Here is a 20315-nt window from a genome sequence, read left to right on the forward strand (position 1 = left end):
TTAAAAAAAATTCTATGATTTAGACAGATGTCTGAAAAGAAACAATATAAAGCCCATCTTTAGAAGAGATGACTTTGTTGTGGGAATGAAGACTTTATTTTTTATAAGCAAAAGAGAAAGCAAGGGTTCTATTAAATTTTCTCATTTGTCCTTTATTGTTCCTACAAGTAAAACTTCCAACAGCGTATCCATCACCACTTCTGAGTGCCTCAAAATACATTAAAGAGTGGGCAGAAATCTTATTCTTATACATAGGCATATTTTCTAAAAGCTCGTAGTTTGCATCCTATAGTATAAAATAAAGACTTTTTATAGGCATTGTGGCCAATTCCACTGCTCACCTTCCCCCCACCCCCCATGCTAAGTCACTGAGTGAGTTTAACAGAGTTTGACTAGTTTCTCTACCATGGGTTATCAGAACCTTTGTCTCCCAGAGATGACATGTTATGAGAAGTTTCCCAAAATTACTGAACTGGAAGACTTTATTTCCCATGGTTCGTCTCTCAGGACTGCCATTCTCAAGAATTAATTTTCAGTGCAGTTCAGTCGATCTGTTGCTGCTGCTAAGTCGATTCAGTTGTGTCCGACTCTGTACTACCCCATAGACGGCAGCCCACCAGGCTCCCCATCCCTGGGATTCTCCAGGCAAGAATACTGGAGTGGGTTGCCATTTCCTTCTCCAGTGCATGAAAGTGAAAAGTGAAAGTGAAGTCGCTCGGTCGTGTCCAACTCCTAGTGACCCCACGGACTGCAGCCTACCAGGCTCCTCCACCCATGGGATTTTCCAGGCAAGAGTACTGGAGTAGGTTGCCATGTTCAGTCGCTCATTCGTGTCCAACTCTTTGTGACCCTATGGACCGCAGCACACCAGGCTTCCCTGTCCATTGCCAACTCCTAGAGCCTACTCAAAACTCCAACTCCATCTCAAGCTCCGACTATAAATGTCCATCACATCAGTGATGCCATCCAACCATCTCATCCTCTGTCGTCCCCTTCTCCTCCTGCCTTCAATCTTTCCCAGCATCAGGGCTTTTTCAGTGAGTAAGTTCTTCACATCAGGTAGCCAAGGAATTAAGTTTCAGCTTCAGCATCAGTCCTTCCAATTAATATTTAGGACTGATTTCCTTTAGGATTTGACTGGTTGGATCTCCTTGTAGTCCAAGGGACTCTCAAGAGTCTTCTCCAACACCACAATTCAAAAGCATCAATTCTTCAGCGCTCAGCTTTTTCCGTAGTCCAACTCTCATATCTATACATGACCACTGGAAAAACCATAGCTTTGACTAAGGGACTTTTGTTGGTTAAGTAATGTCTCTGCTGCTTTTTTTTTTTTTTTTAATTGGGTGCTAATTACTTTACAATATTGTAGTGGTTTTGCCATACTCTGCTTTTTATTATGCTGTTTAGAGTGGTCATAGCTTTTCTTCCAAGGAGCAAGCGTCTTTTAATTTCATGGCTGCAGTCACCATCTGCAATGATTTTGGAGCCCCCCAAAAATAAAGTCTGTCACTGTTTGCATTATTTCCCCATCTGTTTCCCATGAAGTGATGGGACCGGATGTCATGATCTTCGTTTTCTGAATGTTGAGTTTTAAGCCAACTTTTTCACTCTCTTCTTTCACTTTCATCAAGAAGCTCTTTAGTTCTCCTTTGCTTTCTGCCATAAGAGTGGTGTCATCTGTGTATCTGAAGGTAGTAATATTTCTCTCGGCAATCGTAATTCCAGCTTGTGCTTCATCCAGAATTCATTTTGGGAGACGCTTATTTATGTTACTAAGGTCATCTTCCTTAACTCCACTCTTGACCTCGTGTACCGTTTTATAACAACCCACTTTCTGTGACACCATTTACAGAACTGCATTATAGTGAAAAAATGGGTTTGATTAAAGTAACCTTTGACTGGCGTCTGAGGCAGCTTTCCAAGGACTCTTACCTCTATCTGCCAAATCTGGCTTCCCATCACCTTCCTTTCCTCTAGTGTGTTTTCACTGTCTCTCTCTCCTCTCACATTATACTTCATCCTGTCGTGCTCTCCAGGCTGGTTTTCTCTTCAGTTCTTTTCCCGTTTCTGCAGACAGCAGGCACCCATAGACACTTCTTACATCAGTAATATTTGAACATTAAGAAGTTATTACTTTTTTAGTTGGTAGCAGTTATTCTATACAGTTTCATTGAATTCTCACATCAAATTAGTTTTAGAATGAGCCAATATGAACTCTTTTAGTTATTTTTTTTTACCAATTTTTTACACAAAGGAGAATTTTAGTATCTGCTTATTAATAGTTCTTATAAGTACTATTCAGAATATATATTGTGTTCATTGTGCTGAGTCTCTTTCTCTGTGATGCAGAAAGAGCTAGCGGCCAGCATCAGTGTTTGACTTAACTAAAGTAATTAGTTTGATCATGAAACTTTTATTGTAACCCAGTTTATCTGTATACTATTTTTACACAGAATTCTTTGATATGCAGTAATGTCAGGTCTTGAAGAAAGCTAACAAGAAAAGAAATGTTAAAGTTGGCAGTAAGCTAGTGTATGCTTGTGTGCAGTGTCCAGGGAGTGATGAGGTTTGCTCAACAGTTTGATGGTTGCTATCACAAGGAAGTTATATCATTTAGAGATGCGCCATCAGTTCTCGTCATTGGCAAGAGCCGGACAGGGAGGCCTGGCGTGCTGTGATTCATGGGGTCGCAAAGAGTCGGACATGACCGAGCGACTGAACTGAACTGAACTTGGTCACAACGGTTTCATCAACTGATAGTATATCACCTTGTTTTATGTGTTTTTCCATTAAAGACACTTTGTTTAATATATGTCATTGATTCACCAACATTGAATTCACAGTCAGCAGCACTATAATACATGCCTGAACAAAGCTTACCTAACAATGTGTATGTTTCTCTAGGTCACATCAGAGCCTTCATGCCCTTAGGAACCCTAGACAGCACTTCAGCACCGTGTGTGGGGACTTTTTTAAACAGTGAAGTCACCAACAGAAACTACAAAAATGCAAAATATGACCCTATATATAGACTGAGAAAAGGACATTTGTTGACAGAATGGAAGCTGAAATAAGACAGCACTGATTTTGCCCAACCCCAGCGGGGAACGTGTAAGCCAGGCAACTCCCAATTTTTCACCTCTTTATACATGTCTGTGAGTGACCATGAAAGTACCACACGTGTGAATTTGGGGTTACAAATAAATTTTAGTGAGTGGGTGAATTCACAAATAAGGAATCCACAAGTAATGAGGATTGAATGTAATTGTTTATTAAAAGCACTGGTCTTGGGGTCATATGTCTCCACAAATTTAGGTGCTTAGTTCCAATAGACATTTTTTAAATTGAAGTATAGTTGATGTACAATACTGTGTTAGTTTCAGGAGCACAGCAAAGTGATTCAGTGTTTTGGTTTTTTTTTTTGTTTTTGTTTTTTCAGATTATAGTCCATTATAGATCTAGGTGGTGCTAGTGGAAAAGAACCTACCTGCCAATGCAGGAGGCATAAGAGACACAAGTTGGATCCCTGGGTCAGAAAGATTCCCCTGGAGGAGGGCATGGCAACCCACTCCAGTATTCTTGCCTGGAGAATCCCATGGACAGAGGAGCCTGGTGGGCTACAGTCCAGAGGGTCGTACTGAAACGACTTAGCACACACACATAGGTCATTACAAAATACTGAATATAATTCCTTGTTCTATACAGTAAATCCTTGTTGCTTATCTATTTTATTTATAGCAGTTTGTATCTGTTAATCCCATATTCCTAATTTCTCCCTCCCTGCCTCCCTTCTTCGGTAACCGTAAGTTTGTTTTCTGTGTCTGTAAGTCAGTTCCTACTTTGTATGCAGATTTATTTGTATCATTTTTGAGATTCCACATATAAGTGATACCATACAATTATTTGTCTTTGTCTGACTTCACTAAGAATAATATTTTCCAGGTCCATCTATGTTGCTGCAAATGGCAATATTTCATCCTTTTGTTTATGGCTGAGTAATATGCTACTGTATATATGTATATCACATCTTCTTAAGCCAGTTGTCTGTTGATGGGCATTTGGGTTGTTCCTATGTATTGGTTATTATAAGTACTGCTGCTGTGAACATTTGGGGGTATGAACCTACAAAGAAAACATATGTATCTTTTCAAATTAGAGTGTTCATTTTTTTCCAGATATATACCCAGGAGTGGAGTGGTAGCTCTGGTTTTTTATGGAATCTCTATTATTTTCCATAGTAACTGCACCAATTTACATTCCCAGCAGTGTTAGACTTCCCTCATGGCTCAGATGGTAAAGAGCCTGCCTGCAGTGCAGGAGACCCAGTACCAGCCCTGGTCAGGAAGATGCCCTGGGGAAGAGCATGGCCACCCACTCCAGTAATCTTGCCTGGAGAATTCCGTGGACAAAGAAGCCTGGCAGGCTATGGTCCATGGGGTCGCAAAAGAGTCGGACACAACTAAGAGACTAACACTGCTACTACGGCTACTACACCAACAGTGTATGAAGGTTCCCTTTTTTCCACACACTCTCCAGCATTTACTATTTATAGAATGTTTGTTGATAGCTATTCTGACCCATGTGAGGTGATACCCTGTTGTGATTTTGATTTGCATTTCTCTAATAATCAGCAGTGTCGAGCATCTTTTTGCTTGCCTGTTGGCTAGCTGTTTGTCTTCTTTGGAGAAATGTCTGTTTAGGTCTTCTGCCCGTTTTCTGATTGGGTTCGTATTTTTTATATTGAGTTGTACAAGCTATTTGTACATTTTGGAAGTTAACCCCTTGTCTATTGCATCGTTTGCAAGTATTTCCCACCAATCTGTAGGTTGTCTTTTTGTTCTGTTGATGATTTCCTTTGCTGTGCAGAAATTTTAAAGTTTGATTGTTGTTCAGTCACTAAGTCACATCCTACTCTTAACACCCCAGGACTGTAGCCTACCAGGCTCCTCTGTCCATGGGGTTTTTCCAGGCAAGAATACTGGAGTAAGGTTGCTGTTGCCATTTCCTTCTCCATCGGTATCTTCCCAGACCAGGGATCGAACCCACAGCTCCTGCATTGGCAGGCGAGTTCTTTACAAGTGAGCCACCAACCTAGCCCATTAAGTTTGATTAGGTCCCACTTATTTTTGCTTTTATTTCTTTTGCCTTGGCAGAGAAAACATTGCTACAGTTTGTCCCAGAGAATGTTTTGCTTATGTTCTGTCCTAGGAATTTAATGGTGTCATGTCTTAAATTTATAATTAAACCATTTTGAATGTAGTTTTGTATATGGTGTAAGGGAATGTTCTAATTTATTTGATTTATATGTAGCTGTCTGGCTTTCCCAACACTACTTGTTGAAGAGACTGTCTTTTCTCCATTGTATATTCTTGCCTTCTTTGTCATAGATTAGTGGACTGTAAGTACATGGGTCCAATCAACTTTTAAGATAATAAATGCTTCTTAGCTGAAAGAATACTTGCTCCCCAGTTGCAAGTTACTGAATAAACCTAGTTCTTCATTATAAAAGTTATTAAAATAATAGTGGTTTGAATATAAAAACCTCACAATGAAAACAATAACAACTCTGCAGTAGAACCTTACTTCTACCTACATCACTGTTTCCATGGAAAAAAATGTATTCCAGATTCCAATTAAGATGCGATGGTCCTTCTGCTGCCTGAGTTTTTAGTTCCAATGATGACCAATCCACCACACGCACCTACAGTGTAGGACTTCCATTTTCCCCTCTAGTCTAGTTCTGGGAGCAGAGCTTAAGAGTTGGACTCAGAGGGTATAAAGGAAAGAACAGGGTTGCAGCTTTTAAAAGAGAGTACCTGGGGCTTCTGCTTGGAAGATATTTTTCAAATGACTCTCATGAGTAACCCTGATCATAAGGAAAGGAAGGGATGATTGTCAGTATAGCTCCAAACTTGAAAAAGCAAAGTGATCCTCCTGCAACAGAATTTGGGACCACATGGTTCTTTGATCTGATCCATAAGGGTGTTTCCTACCCTTCTTAAGAATCTGAAAGATATTATTAGCAGTGTTAAAAACGCAGATGCTGATCTTCGCAATGATGAGCTGTGGTAGGACGTCTCTGATCAAGAGGATAAATACCCTGAAGTTTATATTAATTAAGCAGTATTATTTATGCTCTGTGTTTTCCCACAACGTTACTGTACTCTGTGATATTTAACAGATGTATATGTCTTATGTTCATTTGTATTCAGTTAATGATTAAAAATTCAAGGTGAAAAGATAATAATGCAGAAAGGAAAATATGTGATGGTATACTAAAACTTTTATGGAACTTAATAATGAACCTCAGAGGTTTCTTTTAAACAACAGGCTTCCTGGGGTGGGAGAGGAGGACTTTTAATGAGATCTGCTGTCTTTCTTGTTAGTTTTCCCAAGTTTAATCTTTTTAAAAATAATTATTTACTTTTATAATGTTTAAAATTTTAATACTTTAAAGTTTTATTTCCACTTACAATTATTGCAAAATATTGGCTATATTCCCAGTGTTGTACAATACGTCCTTGAGCCTGTCTTATGTCCAATAGTTTATACCAACCACTCCCCATCTATATTGTCCCCCACATCTAGTAGCCACTAGTGTGTTCTCTGGGTATCTCCTCTTTTTTTCATATTCACTAATTTTATTTTTTTTTTAGATTCCACATGTAAGTGATATATAGTATTTGTCTTTCTCTGACTTACTTCACTTAGCATAGCGAGTTTGTCCATGTTGCTGCAAAAGGCAGAATTTCATTATTTTTAATGGCTGAGTAGTTTCCATTGGATATATACACCACATCTTCTTTATCCATTTATCTGTTGATGGACACTTAGGTTGCTTCTATATCTTGGCTATTGTAAATAATGCTGCTACATACATTGGGGTGCATGTATCTTTTCAAATTAGCATTTTTGTTTTTTTCAGATATATACCCAGAAGTGGAATTGCTGGGTCGTATAGTAGCTCTGTGTTTAGTTTTTTTGAGAAACCGCCATACTGTTTTTCCACAGTAGCTGCACCAGTTTACATTCCCACCAACAGTGCGTGAGGCTTCCCTTTTCTCTGCATCCTGGCCAACGTTTGTCATTTGTGTTCTTTTTAACGATAGCCATTCGGACAGGTGTGAGGTGGTGTCTTCTTGTGATTTTTGATTAGCATTTTCCTAATGATTAGTGATGTTGAGCATCTTTTCATGTGCCTATTGGACATCTCCATTTCCTCTTTGGAAAAATGTCTATTCAATTCTTATGCCTATTTTTTTAAATTGAAGTGTTTGTTTTTTTAATGTTGAGTTGTATGAACTATTTATATATGTTGGATATTAATCTTTTACCAGCCATATTATTTGCAAATATTTTCTCTCATTCAGTAAGTTGTCTTTTTGTTTTGTTGATGGTTTCCTTTGCTGGGCAAAAGCTTTTAATTAGGTCCAAGTTTAATCTTTAAATGAAACATAAGGGACTATGTATTAAATATGTTTTATTTCAGCTTTAAAAATTCAGCTGTTTTTTATTTTTAATAAAATAATTTAAATGTATTAATGTAATACAATATATTAATGTTTGACTACTTTTCATCTTAATTTATCCCAAAACAAATAATGCCTATTCTATTTTTAGGAAATAGAGTACCTACCAGAAAAGGAACTCAATCTTATTCAAGTCAGAACTCTTAGGTTTCCTTTCTATAAGTGGTCTCTAAATAGATTAGGAAGAGTAGCATATAAACCTCTTGTTTGAAATCTGGTATGTACACCAGCTTATATAATGTTCCAGGAAGTCTAGCGGCAAAGGAACTTTTCAGGCTTTATCTACTGGAATTCTTACATTTCCTTGGCTTTGGAACCCTATTTCCCCAGAAATTTTAACATCTTACATTACTTTGTAAATGAGGGAACATAGATATGGGAATCAGCTTGTTGCAGGCAAATGGCCCTTTCTCTGGGCAGAAAGAGGATTTGTGAAGCCATCTTGACTACAGTGGAGTCAGAGACCTGAAGCAGCATACTGGGAACCTCAAGTCTTTCTTCCCCTTGTTTTCAGGATGACAGAAAATATTTTGTACCTTCTCTAGAAAAACTGATTAGGTTTATTCTCCTTCATTTCATGTGTTTCTGACTCTGCCGGGTGACCAGGTGACCTAGAACTGTCTTAGGTCCTGTAAGAGAATGTGCAAGGACTAAGTTAATATTTTGTAGGAAAAGTTGTATTGTTTTTTAAATAAGTTTTTTGATAAGTAATTAATCCTGAAATGCCAGTGCCATTGTAAACCATTAAACAAATTTAAATGTTTTCTTTAATTAAATCAATCTTTATTACATGTCATAAACTTTAACATTCTTTTTTAAAAACAGCAAAGAAATAGGAAGATGACAATGGGCAAACAAATTGTAGACTGACTAAGGATTTTTATTAAACACAGGAACAGTTGAGTTTTTAAAAACTCACAGGAAAAAGAATTGCATGTGATTGATTTTTAGTAGGGTAGTAATAACTTCTAATCAGTAGAAGAAATCAAGGCATTTGATTTGACCGTATGAGAATGTAAAATTTTCTGTCTCACTTTATTTATGCAGCTAAATAAAATATCAAACACCAGGAAAGCACAACAAGTAAAACAAAAAGATTGAGGTTTACATTATTGGAATAACTCTTTAATTTAAGGCAATTATCTAACTCTTGTTAAGTAAATAGGAAGAGGGCAAGTAGCTCATACACGGGAACTTCAGTCAAAGAAGGATTACATAACCTTAGGAAGATATCTTTACAAATGTTGGCAAGGCCACAGAAGCTGGTTCAATTATGATTTCTAAAATGACCAGAAAAAACTTTTTTCTTTTTCTTAACCTCAGAAATTATCCTAATGAAATTTTTTTTAATTAATAGTTTGTAATTGAGCAAAAGGGCTTAGGCAAGTAAATATGATTTCTTTTAGTCAATGGAGAGTGATGTTATGAGTAATATTCTAATCGTGAAGATGGTAGTACCATGAGATGTCATGAAAGGTGGCCATGGTCGTATTTACACTACTCAATTCAGTTAAGTTCTGTGAATAAGTAAGCCCATGGTCATTAACGGTGGTAGGACTATGCTGTATTAAAATTTGTTTTGGTAACATTTACTTATTAGAAGAAATGTTAAGATTTGTTTTTTTAACAGTGTTTTTTCCTCTTTTTAGCTGACTACACAGTCTCTGCCTTTTCCGTGTTTTCGTGGCCAGAGACATGACCTGACAGCTTGATGACCAGTCTCAGGGCCCTCGGGTGACTGGCTGGGGCACCATGGAACTTAAAGTATGGGTGGACGGAGTTCAGAGGATTGTTTGTGGGGTCACCGAGGTCACAACTTGCCAGGAGGTTGTCATAGCCTTAGCTCAAGCAATAGGTAAGTGAACTCTCAGGGTGTCTGAGCTAGACAGTTTATACCGATGCTCTCTGTTTCTGTTTGTTTGTTTGAATATAGGAGTCGTGTGGGTTGTGTTCCTCTGGTCCCATGATGCATCTCTCAGGTGCACTTTTACTGACTGCTGTCCCCCACGCCCCGCTCAGGTCAATCTGTGAAGACACTTTTCTCTGCCTCGCCTAGATTTCACTAGAGTCTGCACTGTCTTGTCTTCTCCTGATGTTTATCCTAAACAACAATTTCTGGAACTGAAAATGTTTTCTTGATCCAAAACATGGATTTCAAGTTCCCAGACCCTTCATTAGGGAAAATCCAATTTACTTATTATTCCGAATACTTTTAGAAAAGAAAATACAACAAATTAAATGACATATTTCTTCCTGTAAAAAGTACAGGAAGATAACACGCACTTTTTAAATTTTACACAGGGAAGGTGAAGTTGTCAAATCCATGCTTGCTGGCTCCATCTTATCCACTTACCGTGCTGCAACTTTTCTTCTTATTTATTCTCAATTCATCTTTATCATATTTTATGCATATATTTTAGTTGCTGTAATTCCTTTTGGAACATGATGAGCGCATAAACACCTATACCAGTAAAGCCAGTGATGTGGGCTGAAGTTTGTATTTGCATCTTAAATCCATCACTTAGCAAACATGTAGAGTTGACCCTTGAACAGCACAGGTTTTAACTGTGAGGTCCACTTACATGTGGTTTTTTCCCCAGTAGTAAATCCTGCTCTACTACACAATTCAGGGTTAGTTGAATCCATGCATGTGGACGATCTGCAAATAGAGGGGGCCAGCTGACTGTAAGTTACATGCAGATTTTCAGCTGCGTGAAGAGCTGGTGCCCCAACCCCTGCATTGTGCGCCGTGCTAGGTGTCATGCTAGTCTTTATTGGAAGCATGTCGAGCCAGCCCAGGCTGAAGACAAGGCACTGTTACTGTGGCACCTTTGCATCTGGTAGAGGTGACTACAGCCCAGGATTGTGGCAGATGCACTGTTAGAAGTTGTCAGTGTCCCTGTGCAAAGACAGAGGCTTTCCTTTAATGCTGACGCCTTTTGATTTTTCCTGAAACACTGAATGTGAAGTGAAGTTGCTCAGTCGTGTCCGACCCTTAGCGACCCCATGGACTGCAAGCCTACCAGGCTCCTCTGTCCATGGGGTTTTCCAGGCAAGAGTACTGGAGAGGGGTGCCATTGCCTTCTCCGAAACACTGTATAGCACACTCATATATTAAAACAATGCTGAGAGTGCTGGCTTTCACATCCCTTGAAATTTTCTTACATTTGACACTACTGTTATGTTTGCAGACATAAATTTAGTTATTAGAGAGGAGGAAATTAAGGTATTAATTTTATCTCATATTCTTTGCAACTTAGTTATCACCCCCTTTAAAAAACTAATTTAAAAACATAATTTATTTGGAATAAATGTTTAGTATTATTGGTTTATTATCTTTCTTAGTGAAGACTAGAATTAGCAAGTATCAAATCTAAGTTTCTTTTGTTATATTTGAGAATCAAGCCATGGACAGTGGTTAAAAAACAACAAGACGGAGAAGGCAATGGCAACCCACTCCAGTACTCTTGCCTGGGAAGTCCCATGGACGGAGGAGCTTAGTAGGCTGCAGTCCATGAGGTCGTGAAGAGTCGACATGACTAAGTGACTTCACTTTCACACACTGGAGAGGGAAATGGCAACCCACTCCAGTATTCTTGCCTGGAGAATCCCAGGGACAGGAGCCCGGTGGGCTGCCATCTCTGGGGTCACACAGAGTCAGACACGACTGACATGACTTAGCAGCAGCAGCAGCAGCAGTGGTTTTTAGAAAAGTCAGAGTAGTTGAAGACTATAATAAGCTGCCTTTGTTCAATTGGTAGCCATGTTCTCTACACAGAATTTCAAGGTGAAACTGTCCAGATGTACCAGGTGTGTGTTTATCCGTTTGGACTAAAAAGGATACTTGTTTGTGGACAAGCTAAAAAGAAGCTTTAACTGAACCTATCCCCCAATTTTGCTTTCTCAGTAACTCAGGCCAGAACTATTTTGAAAAGTTGACAACTTGAGTACAAGAGGCTTTATGACATTTTTCCATACCTGGCTAAGCAACCCTTTTTCTGATTCATAAATACTTCATTGAATTTAGAATTCACCTGAGAGATGATTCAACTGTTGATCCCCGCCTCTGTTGTACCATGAGATTTTCTCAGCCTCATGTTCAGTATGCTTCTGATGCACACTTAGATATTTATCTCCCTTGTCATGAGAGTTATTGATACTCCAAGTCTAAACACTAAATGAAAATGTTCCTGTATTTTGACCTTATTTCTACTATAAAAAAATAATAGAGGACTTATTAATTAGGGAAATTTCTGCCATAACAAACACCTGGAGAAATCTCTGTGGTGTCACATAGTAAAAGTTTAGTTACACTAATAGCAGCATATGGACTGAGCAAAACTGCAGATGTTTCTAAAAAATTTATAGTGAAGCAACCTATAGAATACCTTCTTGGGTTTAAGTCCACTTATTTGCCTCATATAGGGGCACTATACATATGATTAGGGATTATTGAGTTTTTCTGGATAGGTAAAATTGCTTTCAGGAAACCATCAAGATATAAAAACATGTACACAGTTGGCAATCAGCAAATATATATAACAGTTAACAGTTTCTGACTCAATGTTGTTAATTCTGATCAATCAAATTAAGCTAGAAAAGAGCTTAAGACAAACCATAATTTGATAAAAGATTCCTTTAAAATATTTATTTGGCTGCATCGGCTCTTGGTTGCTGCAGGCAGGATCTTTCTTTGCAGCACGCAGGCTCCAAGTTCAAGGCTTCAATAGTTGGAATGCATGGGCTTAGTTGCCCTGTAGCATGTGGGCTTCTAGTTCCCTGACCAGGGATCAAACCCATGGCCCCTGCATTGGAAGGCAAACTCCCAACCACTAGACCACCAGAGAAGTCCCTTGATGAAAGATTTTAAATGTTATCTACTAGTATAGATGAACATCCTTTCTGCTCTGATATTTGACAGGTTATATTTGGGTGGTAGAAGTCGAACACTTTCTGAAATTATAAGACAGTAACTAAAAGTGAAACCACGACATACTTAATTGGCATGAAGTGATTAAACTGCCCGGCAGGAGTGCACTGTGTTTGGTCACTGTACACCCTGGGCTTTCTGAAACATTCCCAATTATAAATATTCAACCTTGGTTTTCCCATAAACTATCCCAGAAATGCCATTATTTCAGAATTCAAACTGCTTCTTAAAACTGTACATGAAACAGAAAACCTTTGACAACTCATCTGTCTCATGTTATAGTTGAGAAAATGCATTTGCTTTGATAAAATCACAAACAAAAAATATGAAAAGAAGATACGTCTCCCCTCAAGTAGCTTAGAACTTAAAGTACAGCTTACAAAAGATTAGAGAGGAAGAGAAGAGGAAGAAATCAAGGAGACTAAGGGAAAGGTTTTCTGATTCCTACTGCTTTGTTGCCTGGTGCCAGTGGAAGTACTGAAGATTCAGAGTTTTTCTCTGTTCCCACTTCTTGTCCTCAGATCTTTTTCATTTGGGGCCAGTGAAAGTGAAAGTCGCTCAGCCATGTCTGACTCTTTGCGATCCCTTGGCCTATACAGTCCATGGGATTCTCCAGGCCAGAATACTGGAGTGGGTAGCCTTTCCCTTCTCCAGGGGATCTTCCCAACCCAGGGATTGAACCCAGGTCTCCCGCATTGCAGGCAGATTCTTTACCAGCTGAGCCACAAGGGAAGCTCTTGTGGGCCAGACAGAGCTAGCGTTTAATAGAAACAAATTGATTGGAGCTGGGGGCCCAAGGTGGCATGGACTGTTCTAAGAAGCCACATTTCTTAGAGTTTGTCCCAACAGAATCAGTTCTCAAACAAACACATTTTATACTGAACTCTAGTTTTACTATTTGTTAATATTTCTCTTCTCTGAAAGTTCCTTCAAAGTGTGGAGGTCCTGCTTGTTCTTATACCATTGCTTTTCCTGAAGCAGGTGCTCAATAAAAGAGTTTCTAGAACAGTGGTGCCCCCTAGACCTTTCTGCAAGGATGGTGATGTTCTGTGCCTGCATGTCCAGTGCGGTAGCCTTGAGCCACATGCAGCTATTATGTACTTGAAGTGTGGCTAGTGTAACTGAGGAATTGAATGTTTAATTAAAGTTTAAATGTGGCTAGTGGCTACTGGCTATTGTAGTAATACGACTAATTGCTATCTAGACTAAAAATGTCAAAACCCAAGCTTTGTGTCCCATCTATTGCCCATCCTCAGATTTCTTCCTTCTTATCTCCACAAATGAGGATGCTTGCTTTTTTTTTTTTCCAAATAAAAAATTTTAATTGTAATATTAAAGGAAGAGCAAGGGGAAGAAAGAAAAACAGGAAGAAGTAAAGATAAAATGTGCATCAGCAGGCAGGCCCTCCTGCATCCCATCCCACCTTAGACTGCAGGCCGAGCCCCAAAGGCCATCAAGGGGCTCTCTGCAGAACCCTGGACAAGGTCTCACAGACCTGCCTCACGACCTTCACTTCTTCCCTCGCCTTGCAGGTCCTGCCTTCACTGTGGTGGGGCCAAAGGAGCCCAAGGGCCTCCTCAGTTCAGTTCAGTTGCTCATTTGTATCCAACTCTGCAACCCCATGAACTGGAGCACACAAGGCCTCCCTGTCCATCACCAACTCCCAGAGCCTACCCAAATCCATGTCCATTGAGTCGGTGATGCCATCCATCTCATCCTCTGTCGTCCCCTTCTCCTCCTGCCTTCAATCTCTCCCAGCATCAGGGTCTTTTCAAATGAGTCAGCTCTTCACATCAGGTGGCCAAAGTATTGGAGTTTCAGCTTCAACATCAGTGCTTCCAATGAACACCCAGGACTGATCTCCTTTAGGATGGACTGGTTGGATCTCCTTGCTGTCCAAGGGACTCTCAACAGTCTTTTCCAACACCACAGTTCAAAAGCATCAATTCTTCTGCGCTCAGCTTTCTTTATAGTCCAACTCTCACATCCATACATGACTACTGGAAAAACCATAGTCTTGACTAGACAGACCTTTGTTGACAAAGTAATGTCTCTGCTTTTTAATATGCTGTCTAGGTTGGTCATAACTTTCCTTCCAAGGAATAAGCATCTTTTAATTTCATGGCTGCAGTCACCATCTGCAGTAATTTTGGAGCCTCCCAAAATAAAATCTGCCACTGTTTCCACTGTTTCCCCATTTATTTCCCATGAAGTTATCGGACTGGATGCCATGATCTTAGTTTTCTGAATGTTGACTTTAAGCCAGCTTTTTCACTCTCCTCTTTCACTTTCAAGAGGCGCTTTAGTTCTTCTTCACTTTCTGCCATAAGGGTGGTGGCATCTGCATATCTGAGGTGATTGATATTTCTCCTGGCAATCTTGATTCCAGCTTGTGCTTCATCCAGCCCAGCATTTCTCTTGATGTACTCTGCATAGAAGTTAAATAAGCAGGGTGACAATATACAGCCTTGACGTACTCCTTTTCCTATTTGGAACCAGTCGTTCCATGTCCAGTTCTAACTGTTGCTTCCTGATCTGCATACAGGTTTCTCAAGAGGCAGATCAGGTGGTCTGGTATTCCCATCTCTTTCAGAATTTTCCACAGTTTGTTGTGATCCACACAGTCAAAGGCTTTGGCATAGTCAATAAAGCAGAAATAGATGTTTTTCTGGAACTCTCGCTTTTTCCATGATCCAGTGGATGTTGGCAATTTGATCTCTGGTTCCTCTGCCTTTTCTAAAACCAGCTTGAACAAATGGTAGTTCACAGTTCACATATTGCTGAGGTCACAATGACCCCACCCACACCTCAGAGACGAGGGGCTGAGCCCAGAATTGCAGACCAGTAACACTTTAATTGATTAGATCTAAAATCTTTGTATTATCTTTGATTATTTGTATTAATTGTATTGATTACAATTTTTATTAATTGTATTAATAAATTTTGTATTTAATTTGTATTAATTAAATAAATACAAATAAAATTTGTATTAATCTTTGATTCTTTTCCTGCTCTAGTGCCTTATAACTAATCCATCAACAAGTCCTGCCCACACTACCTTCAGTGTATATCCAGAATCATGTTGCTCCTCCCCATAGCCACTAACGCTTGATATAAGCCACCATCATGACTCACTCAGATTTTTGCAGTGGCTTTCCAGCTCATTTCCCTGTATCATTCTGATCCCCTCCAGCCTATTCTCAACAGATTTATTTAAAGTAATACTTTGAAAATGCACATTATCATCAGTGTTCTGCTCAAAACCCTTAATAGTCACCAGACTCACTCAGAAAAATTTAAAGTCCATGCACTGGTCTTCAGCACCCTATAAGAATCCCTGCTCTACCCACAATCTCACTCACTGTTGATTGCTTTCCTCTTAAATATATCAGACATTTCTGCCTTAGTCTTTGTATCTGTTCCTCTCCCTGCTGAGAATACTGTGCACCCAGATATCTTCCAAATTCACTTCCTTGGCTCACTGCTTAAATGTCATCTTTTTAAAAATATTTTTCAATAATTGTATTTACTTATTTATTTTTGGCTAGCACTGGGTCTTTTTCTTTTAACTTTTTATTTTGTATTGGAATATAGCTCAGTTGGTAAAGAATCCACCTGCAATGCAGGAGACCCCAGTTCGATCCCTGGGTTGGGAAGATCCCCTAGAGGAGGGAAAGGCTACCCACTCCAGTATTCTGGCCTGCAGAATTCCATGGGATTGCAAAGAGTCGGACACAACTGAGCGACTTTCACTTTCACAGCTGATTAGCAATGTTGTGATAGTTTCAGGTGAACAGCAAAGGGACTCAGCCATACATACACATGTATCCATTCTCCCCCAAGCTCCCCTCCCATCCAGGCTGCCACATTACATTGAGCAGAGTTCCCTGAGCTATACAGTAAGTAGGTTCTTGTTGGTTATTCATTTTAAATATAACAGTATGTACAATTGTATCATTTCTTTTTAGATTCTATGTATAAGAGTTGTCATAGGATATTTCTCCTTCTCTGACTTACTTCTTTCAGTATGGCAATCTCTAGTATATCCATGTTGCTGCAAGAGGCATTATTTCATTTTAATGGCTGAGTAATATTCCATTATATACACGTACCACATCTTCCTTATCCATTCCTCTGTCAGTGGACATTTAGGTTGCTTCCTTGTCTTGGCTAATGTAAACAGTGCCGCAGTGAACACTGGGGTGCATGTATCCTTTTAGATCATGTTTTTCTCCAGATATATGCCCAGGAGTGGGAGTGCAGGGTCATATGGTAGCTCTCTGTTTAGTTTTTTAAGGAATCTCCATACTGTTCTCCAGAGTGTGAGTACCAATTTACATACCCCCCAACAGGGTGGGAGGGTTCCCTTCTTTCTACAGCCTCTCCATCATTTATTATTTGTGGATTTTTTGATGATAGTTATTCTGACTGGTGTGAAGTGATATCTCCTTGTAGTTTTGATTTGCATTTCTCTAATCATTAGCCATATGAAACACCTTTCATGTACCTATTGTATATGTTCTTTGGAGAAATGTCTGTTTAGATCTTCTGCCCGCTTGTTGACTGGGTTGTTTGTTTTGATGCTGTTAAGCATCATGAGCTGTTTGTAACTTTTGGAAATTAATCCCTTCTTGGTCACATCATGTGCAAATATATTCTCCCAATTTGTGGGTTGCTTTTCATTTTGTTTCTGTTTCATTTGCTGTGCAAAAGCTTTGAAGTAGGTCTCTTAATGCCATCGTATCCCAGAGCCCCTCCCTGATTGCCCATCCATGCACACCTGCGCACACATAGCCACACACATGCGCATACTCCCCATCTGCTGTACTCTTATTTTTCTCTATTGTACCCCGATACATTACCTATAGGCCACAATCCATTATCCACATTTTTGAAACCTAAAAAATTCTGAAACCCAAAAATTTAATCATAGTTAGTTTGTTAGCCATACCTGTATACCTTGAACTCATTTGGGAGTAAAAACTGGTCTGATTTGATATGAAGCTGAGGCTGTTTTTAATCTATATTTATTCAATTTGGCATGAAATTGATATATTTTACTTAAGAATTTTCAATGTTTGACTGTGGACTTGCAGGATAGCACTCTGCTACCTTTCTGTCATCCAAAAAATTCTTAATTTTTAGCATATCTGACCTTAAAGCTGTTGGATAACAGACAGTAGACCTACATTCATTCATCCACGTGCTGTGTATTGCCTGCCACTGTTTGCTTATTCTTTATTGCCATAGCTTAAAACCATGTAGTAGACACTCATACATACTTGAGAATAAATGAATGAATTTTTTAAAGGCTCTGTGAACTTGGTTGAAATTGGTGCAGGCTGAACTGTACAGTACAGACTGAACTTGGTGACCACCTAATGTCCTATTCATCCATAAGGTTATATGATCCTTGAGAAGGTAAAGAAAATAATGTATCACATTTAACTCTTAATTTCATATATAAATGATCAATTTTAGAAAATTATGAATTGGTTAATTTTGTATCTGCTTACAAAGTGGCACTATCTATTGCAGACTGTTTTGAAATTTAGCAAAACACAGGGAAGGTAAAAGAATCGCTCCTGACCTTGCTTCCTAGAAGTAAACATTACAAGCAGTGCTTTCTATGTACCTACAGATGAGCTTTAAAAAAAAGATTTCACTCTCCATAAAGCTTCATAGTTAAAGTCTCACTTTTCACTACTGAATTGGGAATTAAATTTTCCACATCATTTAACCCTCACAACAGTCTTATGAGAAGAGCCCTGTTTGACCTCTGTTTTGGAGGTGATGGAGCAAGGCACAGAGATCTTAAATGACTTGCCCAAGCTCCAGTAGCTGGTAAGGAGCATCCTGGGATCAAACCAGAAGTCTGGTTCAAGAACCCCACTGTTAACTACTGTTATACTGCGTTATTTATATCCTCTATAATCCCAGTGGACAACTGTTAGAAAATATAGTTACCGACTGAATTACATTGAAGCAAAAACTAAAAATCCTTAGTAGTAAAATATATGGCTTTTTTATAACCAAGATCATCTTTTACAGTTTTTATATTTATAGCAATAGTATAGTGTATCAGCCATAATTCTAAGTATCTTCTATATTTTCCACATCCCTAAAAGATTTTAACGAATGGGAACACATGTAATTCACAACATGCATCAGTCAGGATGGGTAAGATTACGCTGCATTAATAAACAATCCCCCAAAACTTAGTGGTTTATATTGATGTGTTAGCTGTTATTTTGGTTAATACTATTTATGTAAAGTAACCAACACAAAGCCTAGCATATAGGGGACATACTCAATGTTAATCATTATGAAATCAATAAATGTTCATTATTTTTAATGGTAGTAAGTTTGTAATAAAACTCTAAGTCCTAAATTAATATGCAATAATTCTGTGATTATGTGATAGTCTCATCAACACACTGGAAAGATATACTGTGAATGAATAACAATGTGTTGAAAGCACAGCTAGCTGCCAGGTTATACTGTGTCACTGTCATCATAAGAAATACTCTATGGTGAGTTACCTTAATAGCTGCATGCAGGACCTATAGAAAATGACTGACAAATTTGCAGAATACTTGCATATATCACTAGGAAATTTATATAATATATATTATATAAATATATATATTATATATATATATGTATATAATCCGCCTTCCAGTGCAGAAGACTCAGGTTTGATTCCTGGGTCAGGAAGATCCCTCTGTGAAGCAACCCACTCCAGTTTTCTTGCCTGGGAAATCCCATGCGGGTGCCATTCCCTTCTCCAGAGGGTCTTCCCAAACCAGGGATTGAACCCAGGTCTCCGGTATTGCAGGCAGATTCTGTACCACCTGAGCCACCAGGGAAGAGACCATATGTGAATATGTGTGTGTGTGTGTGTGTGTATGTATTTATATATATGATACAATATAAGTTCTGTTACAGAGCAATGTTTATTGTAAGAATTCTAAACCGTTATGGAATGAATTAATTAGGTTCACTAACTAATTTCAAAATGTTTATAACTCAAGGGGCAAAGTATTGTCAGAAAAACTGAGTCAGACAGCATAGATTTTTCACTACAGATATAGAATAAGTCCGATGTTAACTGAAATTACTTATAATATGTCCAGAAACAGGAGGATATGTTAGCATTAAATTCATAAGAAATCAGTACTAGGTCTCTGTCATGTTCTTTTGAAGAACATACATTATTCATATTTGGAGTAAGGAGAATTTGATACTGGAGAAAAAATCAAATGTCAGTTAAAACTAAAATTTCTGCAGAGCATTTATAATCAGGGTGTTTAATTGAATATATTCTCATGGCCTGACACTATTTCTGATAAATGTCTGTTCAGTGTATATTTGTTGAATAAATAATAAGATGTGACACTTTTAAATGATTTTACTTTTTGTCTCTAAGAAATTTCCTAAAATTGTTTCTAAAACAATAGTTGCCACTCTTTTTAAATGGTTGAAATAAGGGCATAATGCTTCTGGATGACTCATATTTGAATATTTGAGTATATATTTGGGTATATATTTCTAAAACTTCATATTACTTCATAGTCATGTATTCCACTTTAAATTCGGTGGAAAGTCATGTGTTACTCCTTTTAATGATGTCACTCATACAGTGAGATTCCCCTAATGCACTAAAATCTCTTAAATTCGGTGGAAAGTCATGTGTTACTCCTTTTAATGATGTCACTCATACAGTGAGATTCCCCTAATGCACTAAAATCTCTTAAATTCGGTGGAAAGTCATGTGTTACTCCTTTTAATGATGTCACTCATACAGTGAGATTCCCCTAATGCACTAAAATCTCTTAAATTCGGTGGAAAGTCAT

The 20315-nt window shown here is 38.5% G+C and overlaps 1 protein-coding gene across 3 annotated transcripts in view; it reads left to right on the forward strand.

Moving 5' to 3' along the window:
• RASSF8 (Ras association domain family member 8) overlaps window positions 1-20315 on the forward strand; it is a 136777-nt gene that overhangs the window by 105272 nt on the left and 11190 nt on the right. For all 3 annotated transcript variants that reach the window (XM_027541568.1, XM_027541570.1, XM_027541569.1), the window contains one exon: window positions 9179-9384. In XM_027541568.1, coding sequence (XP_027397369.1) covers window positions 9282-9384 — 103 coding nt within the window. In that variant the 5' untranslated portion in view covers window positions 9179-9281. The remainder of the gene's footprint in view (window positions 1-9178; window positions 9385-20315) is intronic.

This window comes from Bos indicus x Bos taurus, chromosome 5, assembly GCF_003369695.1.
Source record: "Bos indicus x Bos taurus breed Angus x Brahman F1 hybrid chromosome 5, Bos_hybrid_MaternalHap_v2.0, whole genome shotgun sequence".
NCBI classification, from domain to species: Eukaryota; Metazoa; Chordata; class Mammalia; order Artiodactyla; family Bovidae; genus Bos; species Bos indicus x Bos taurus.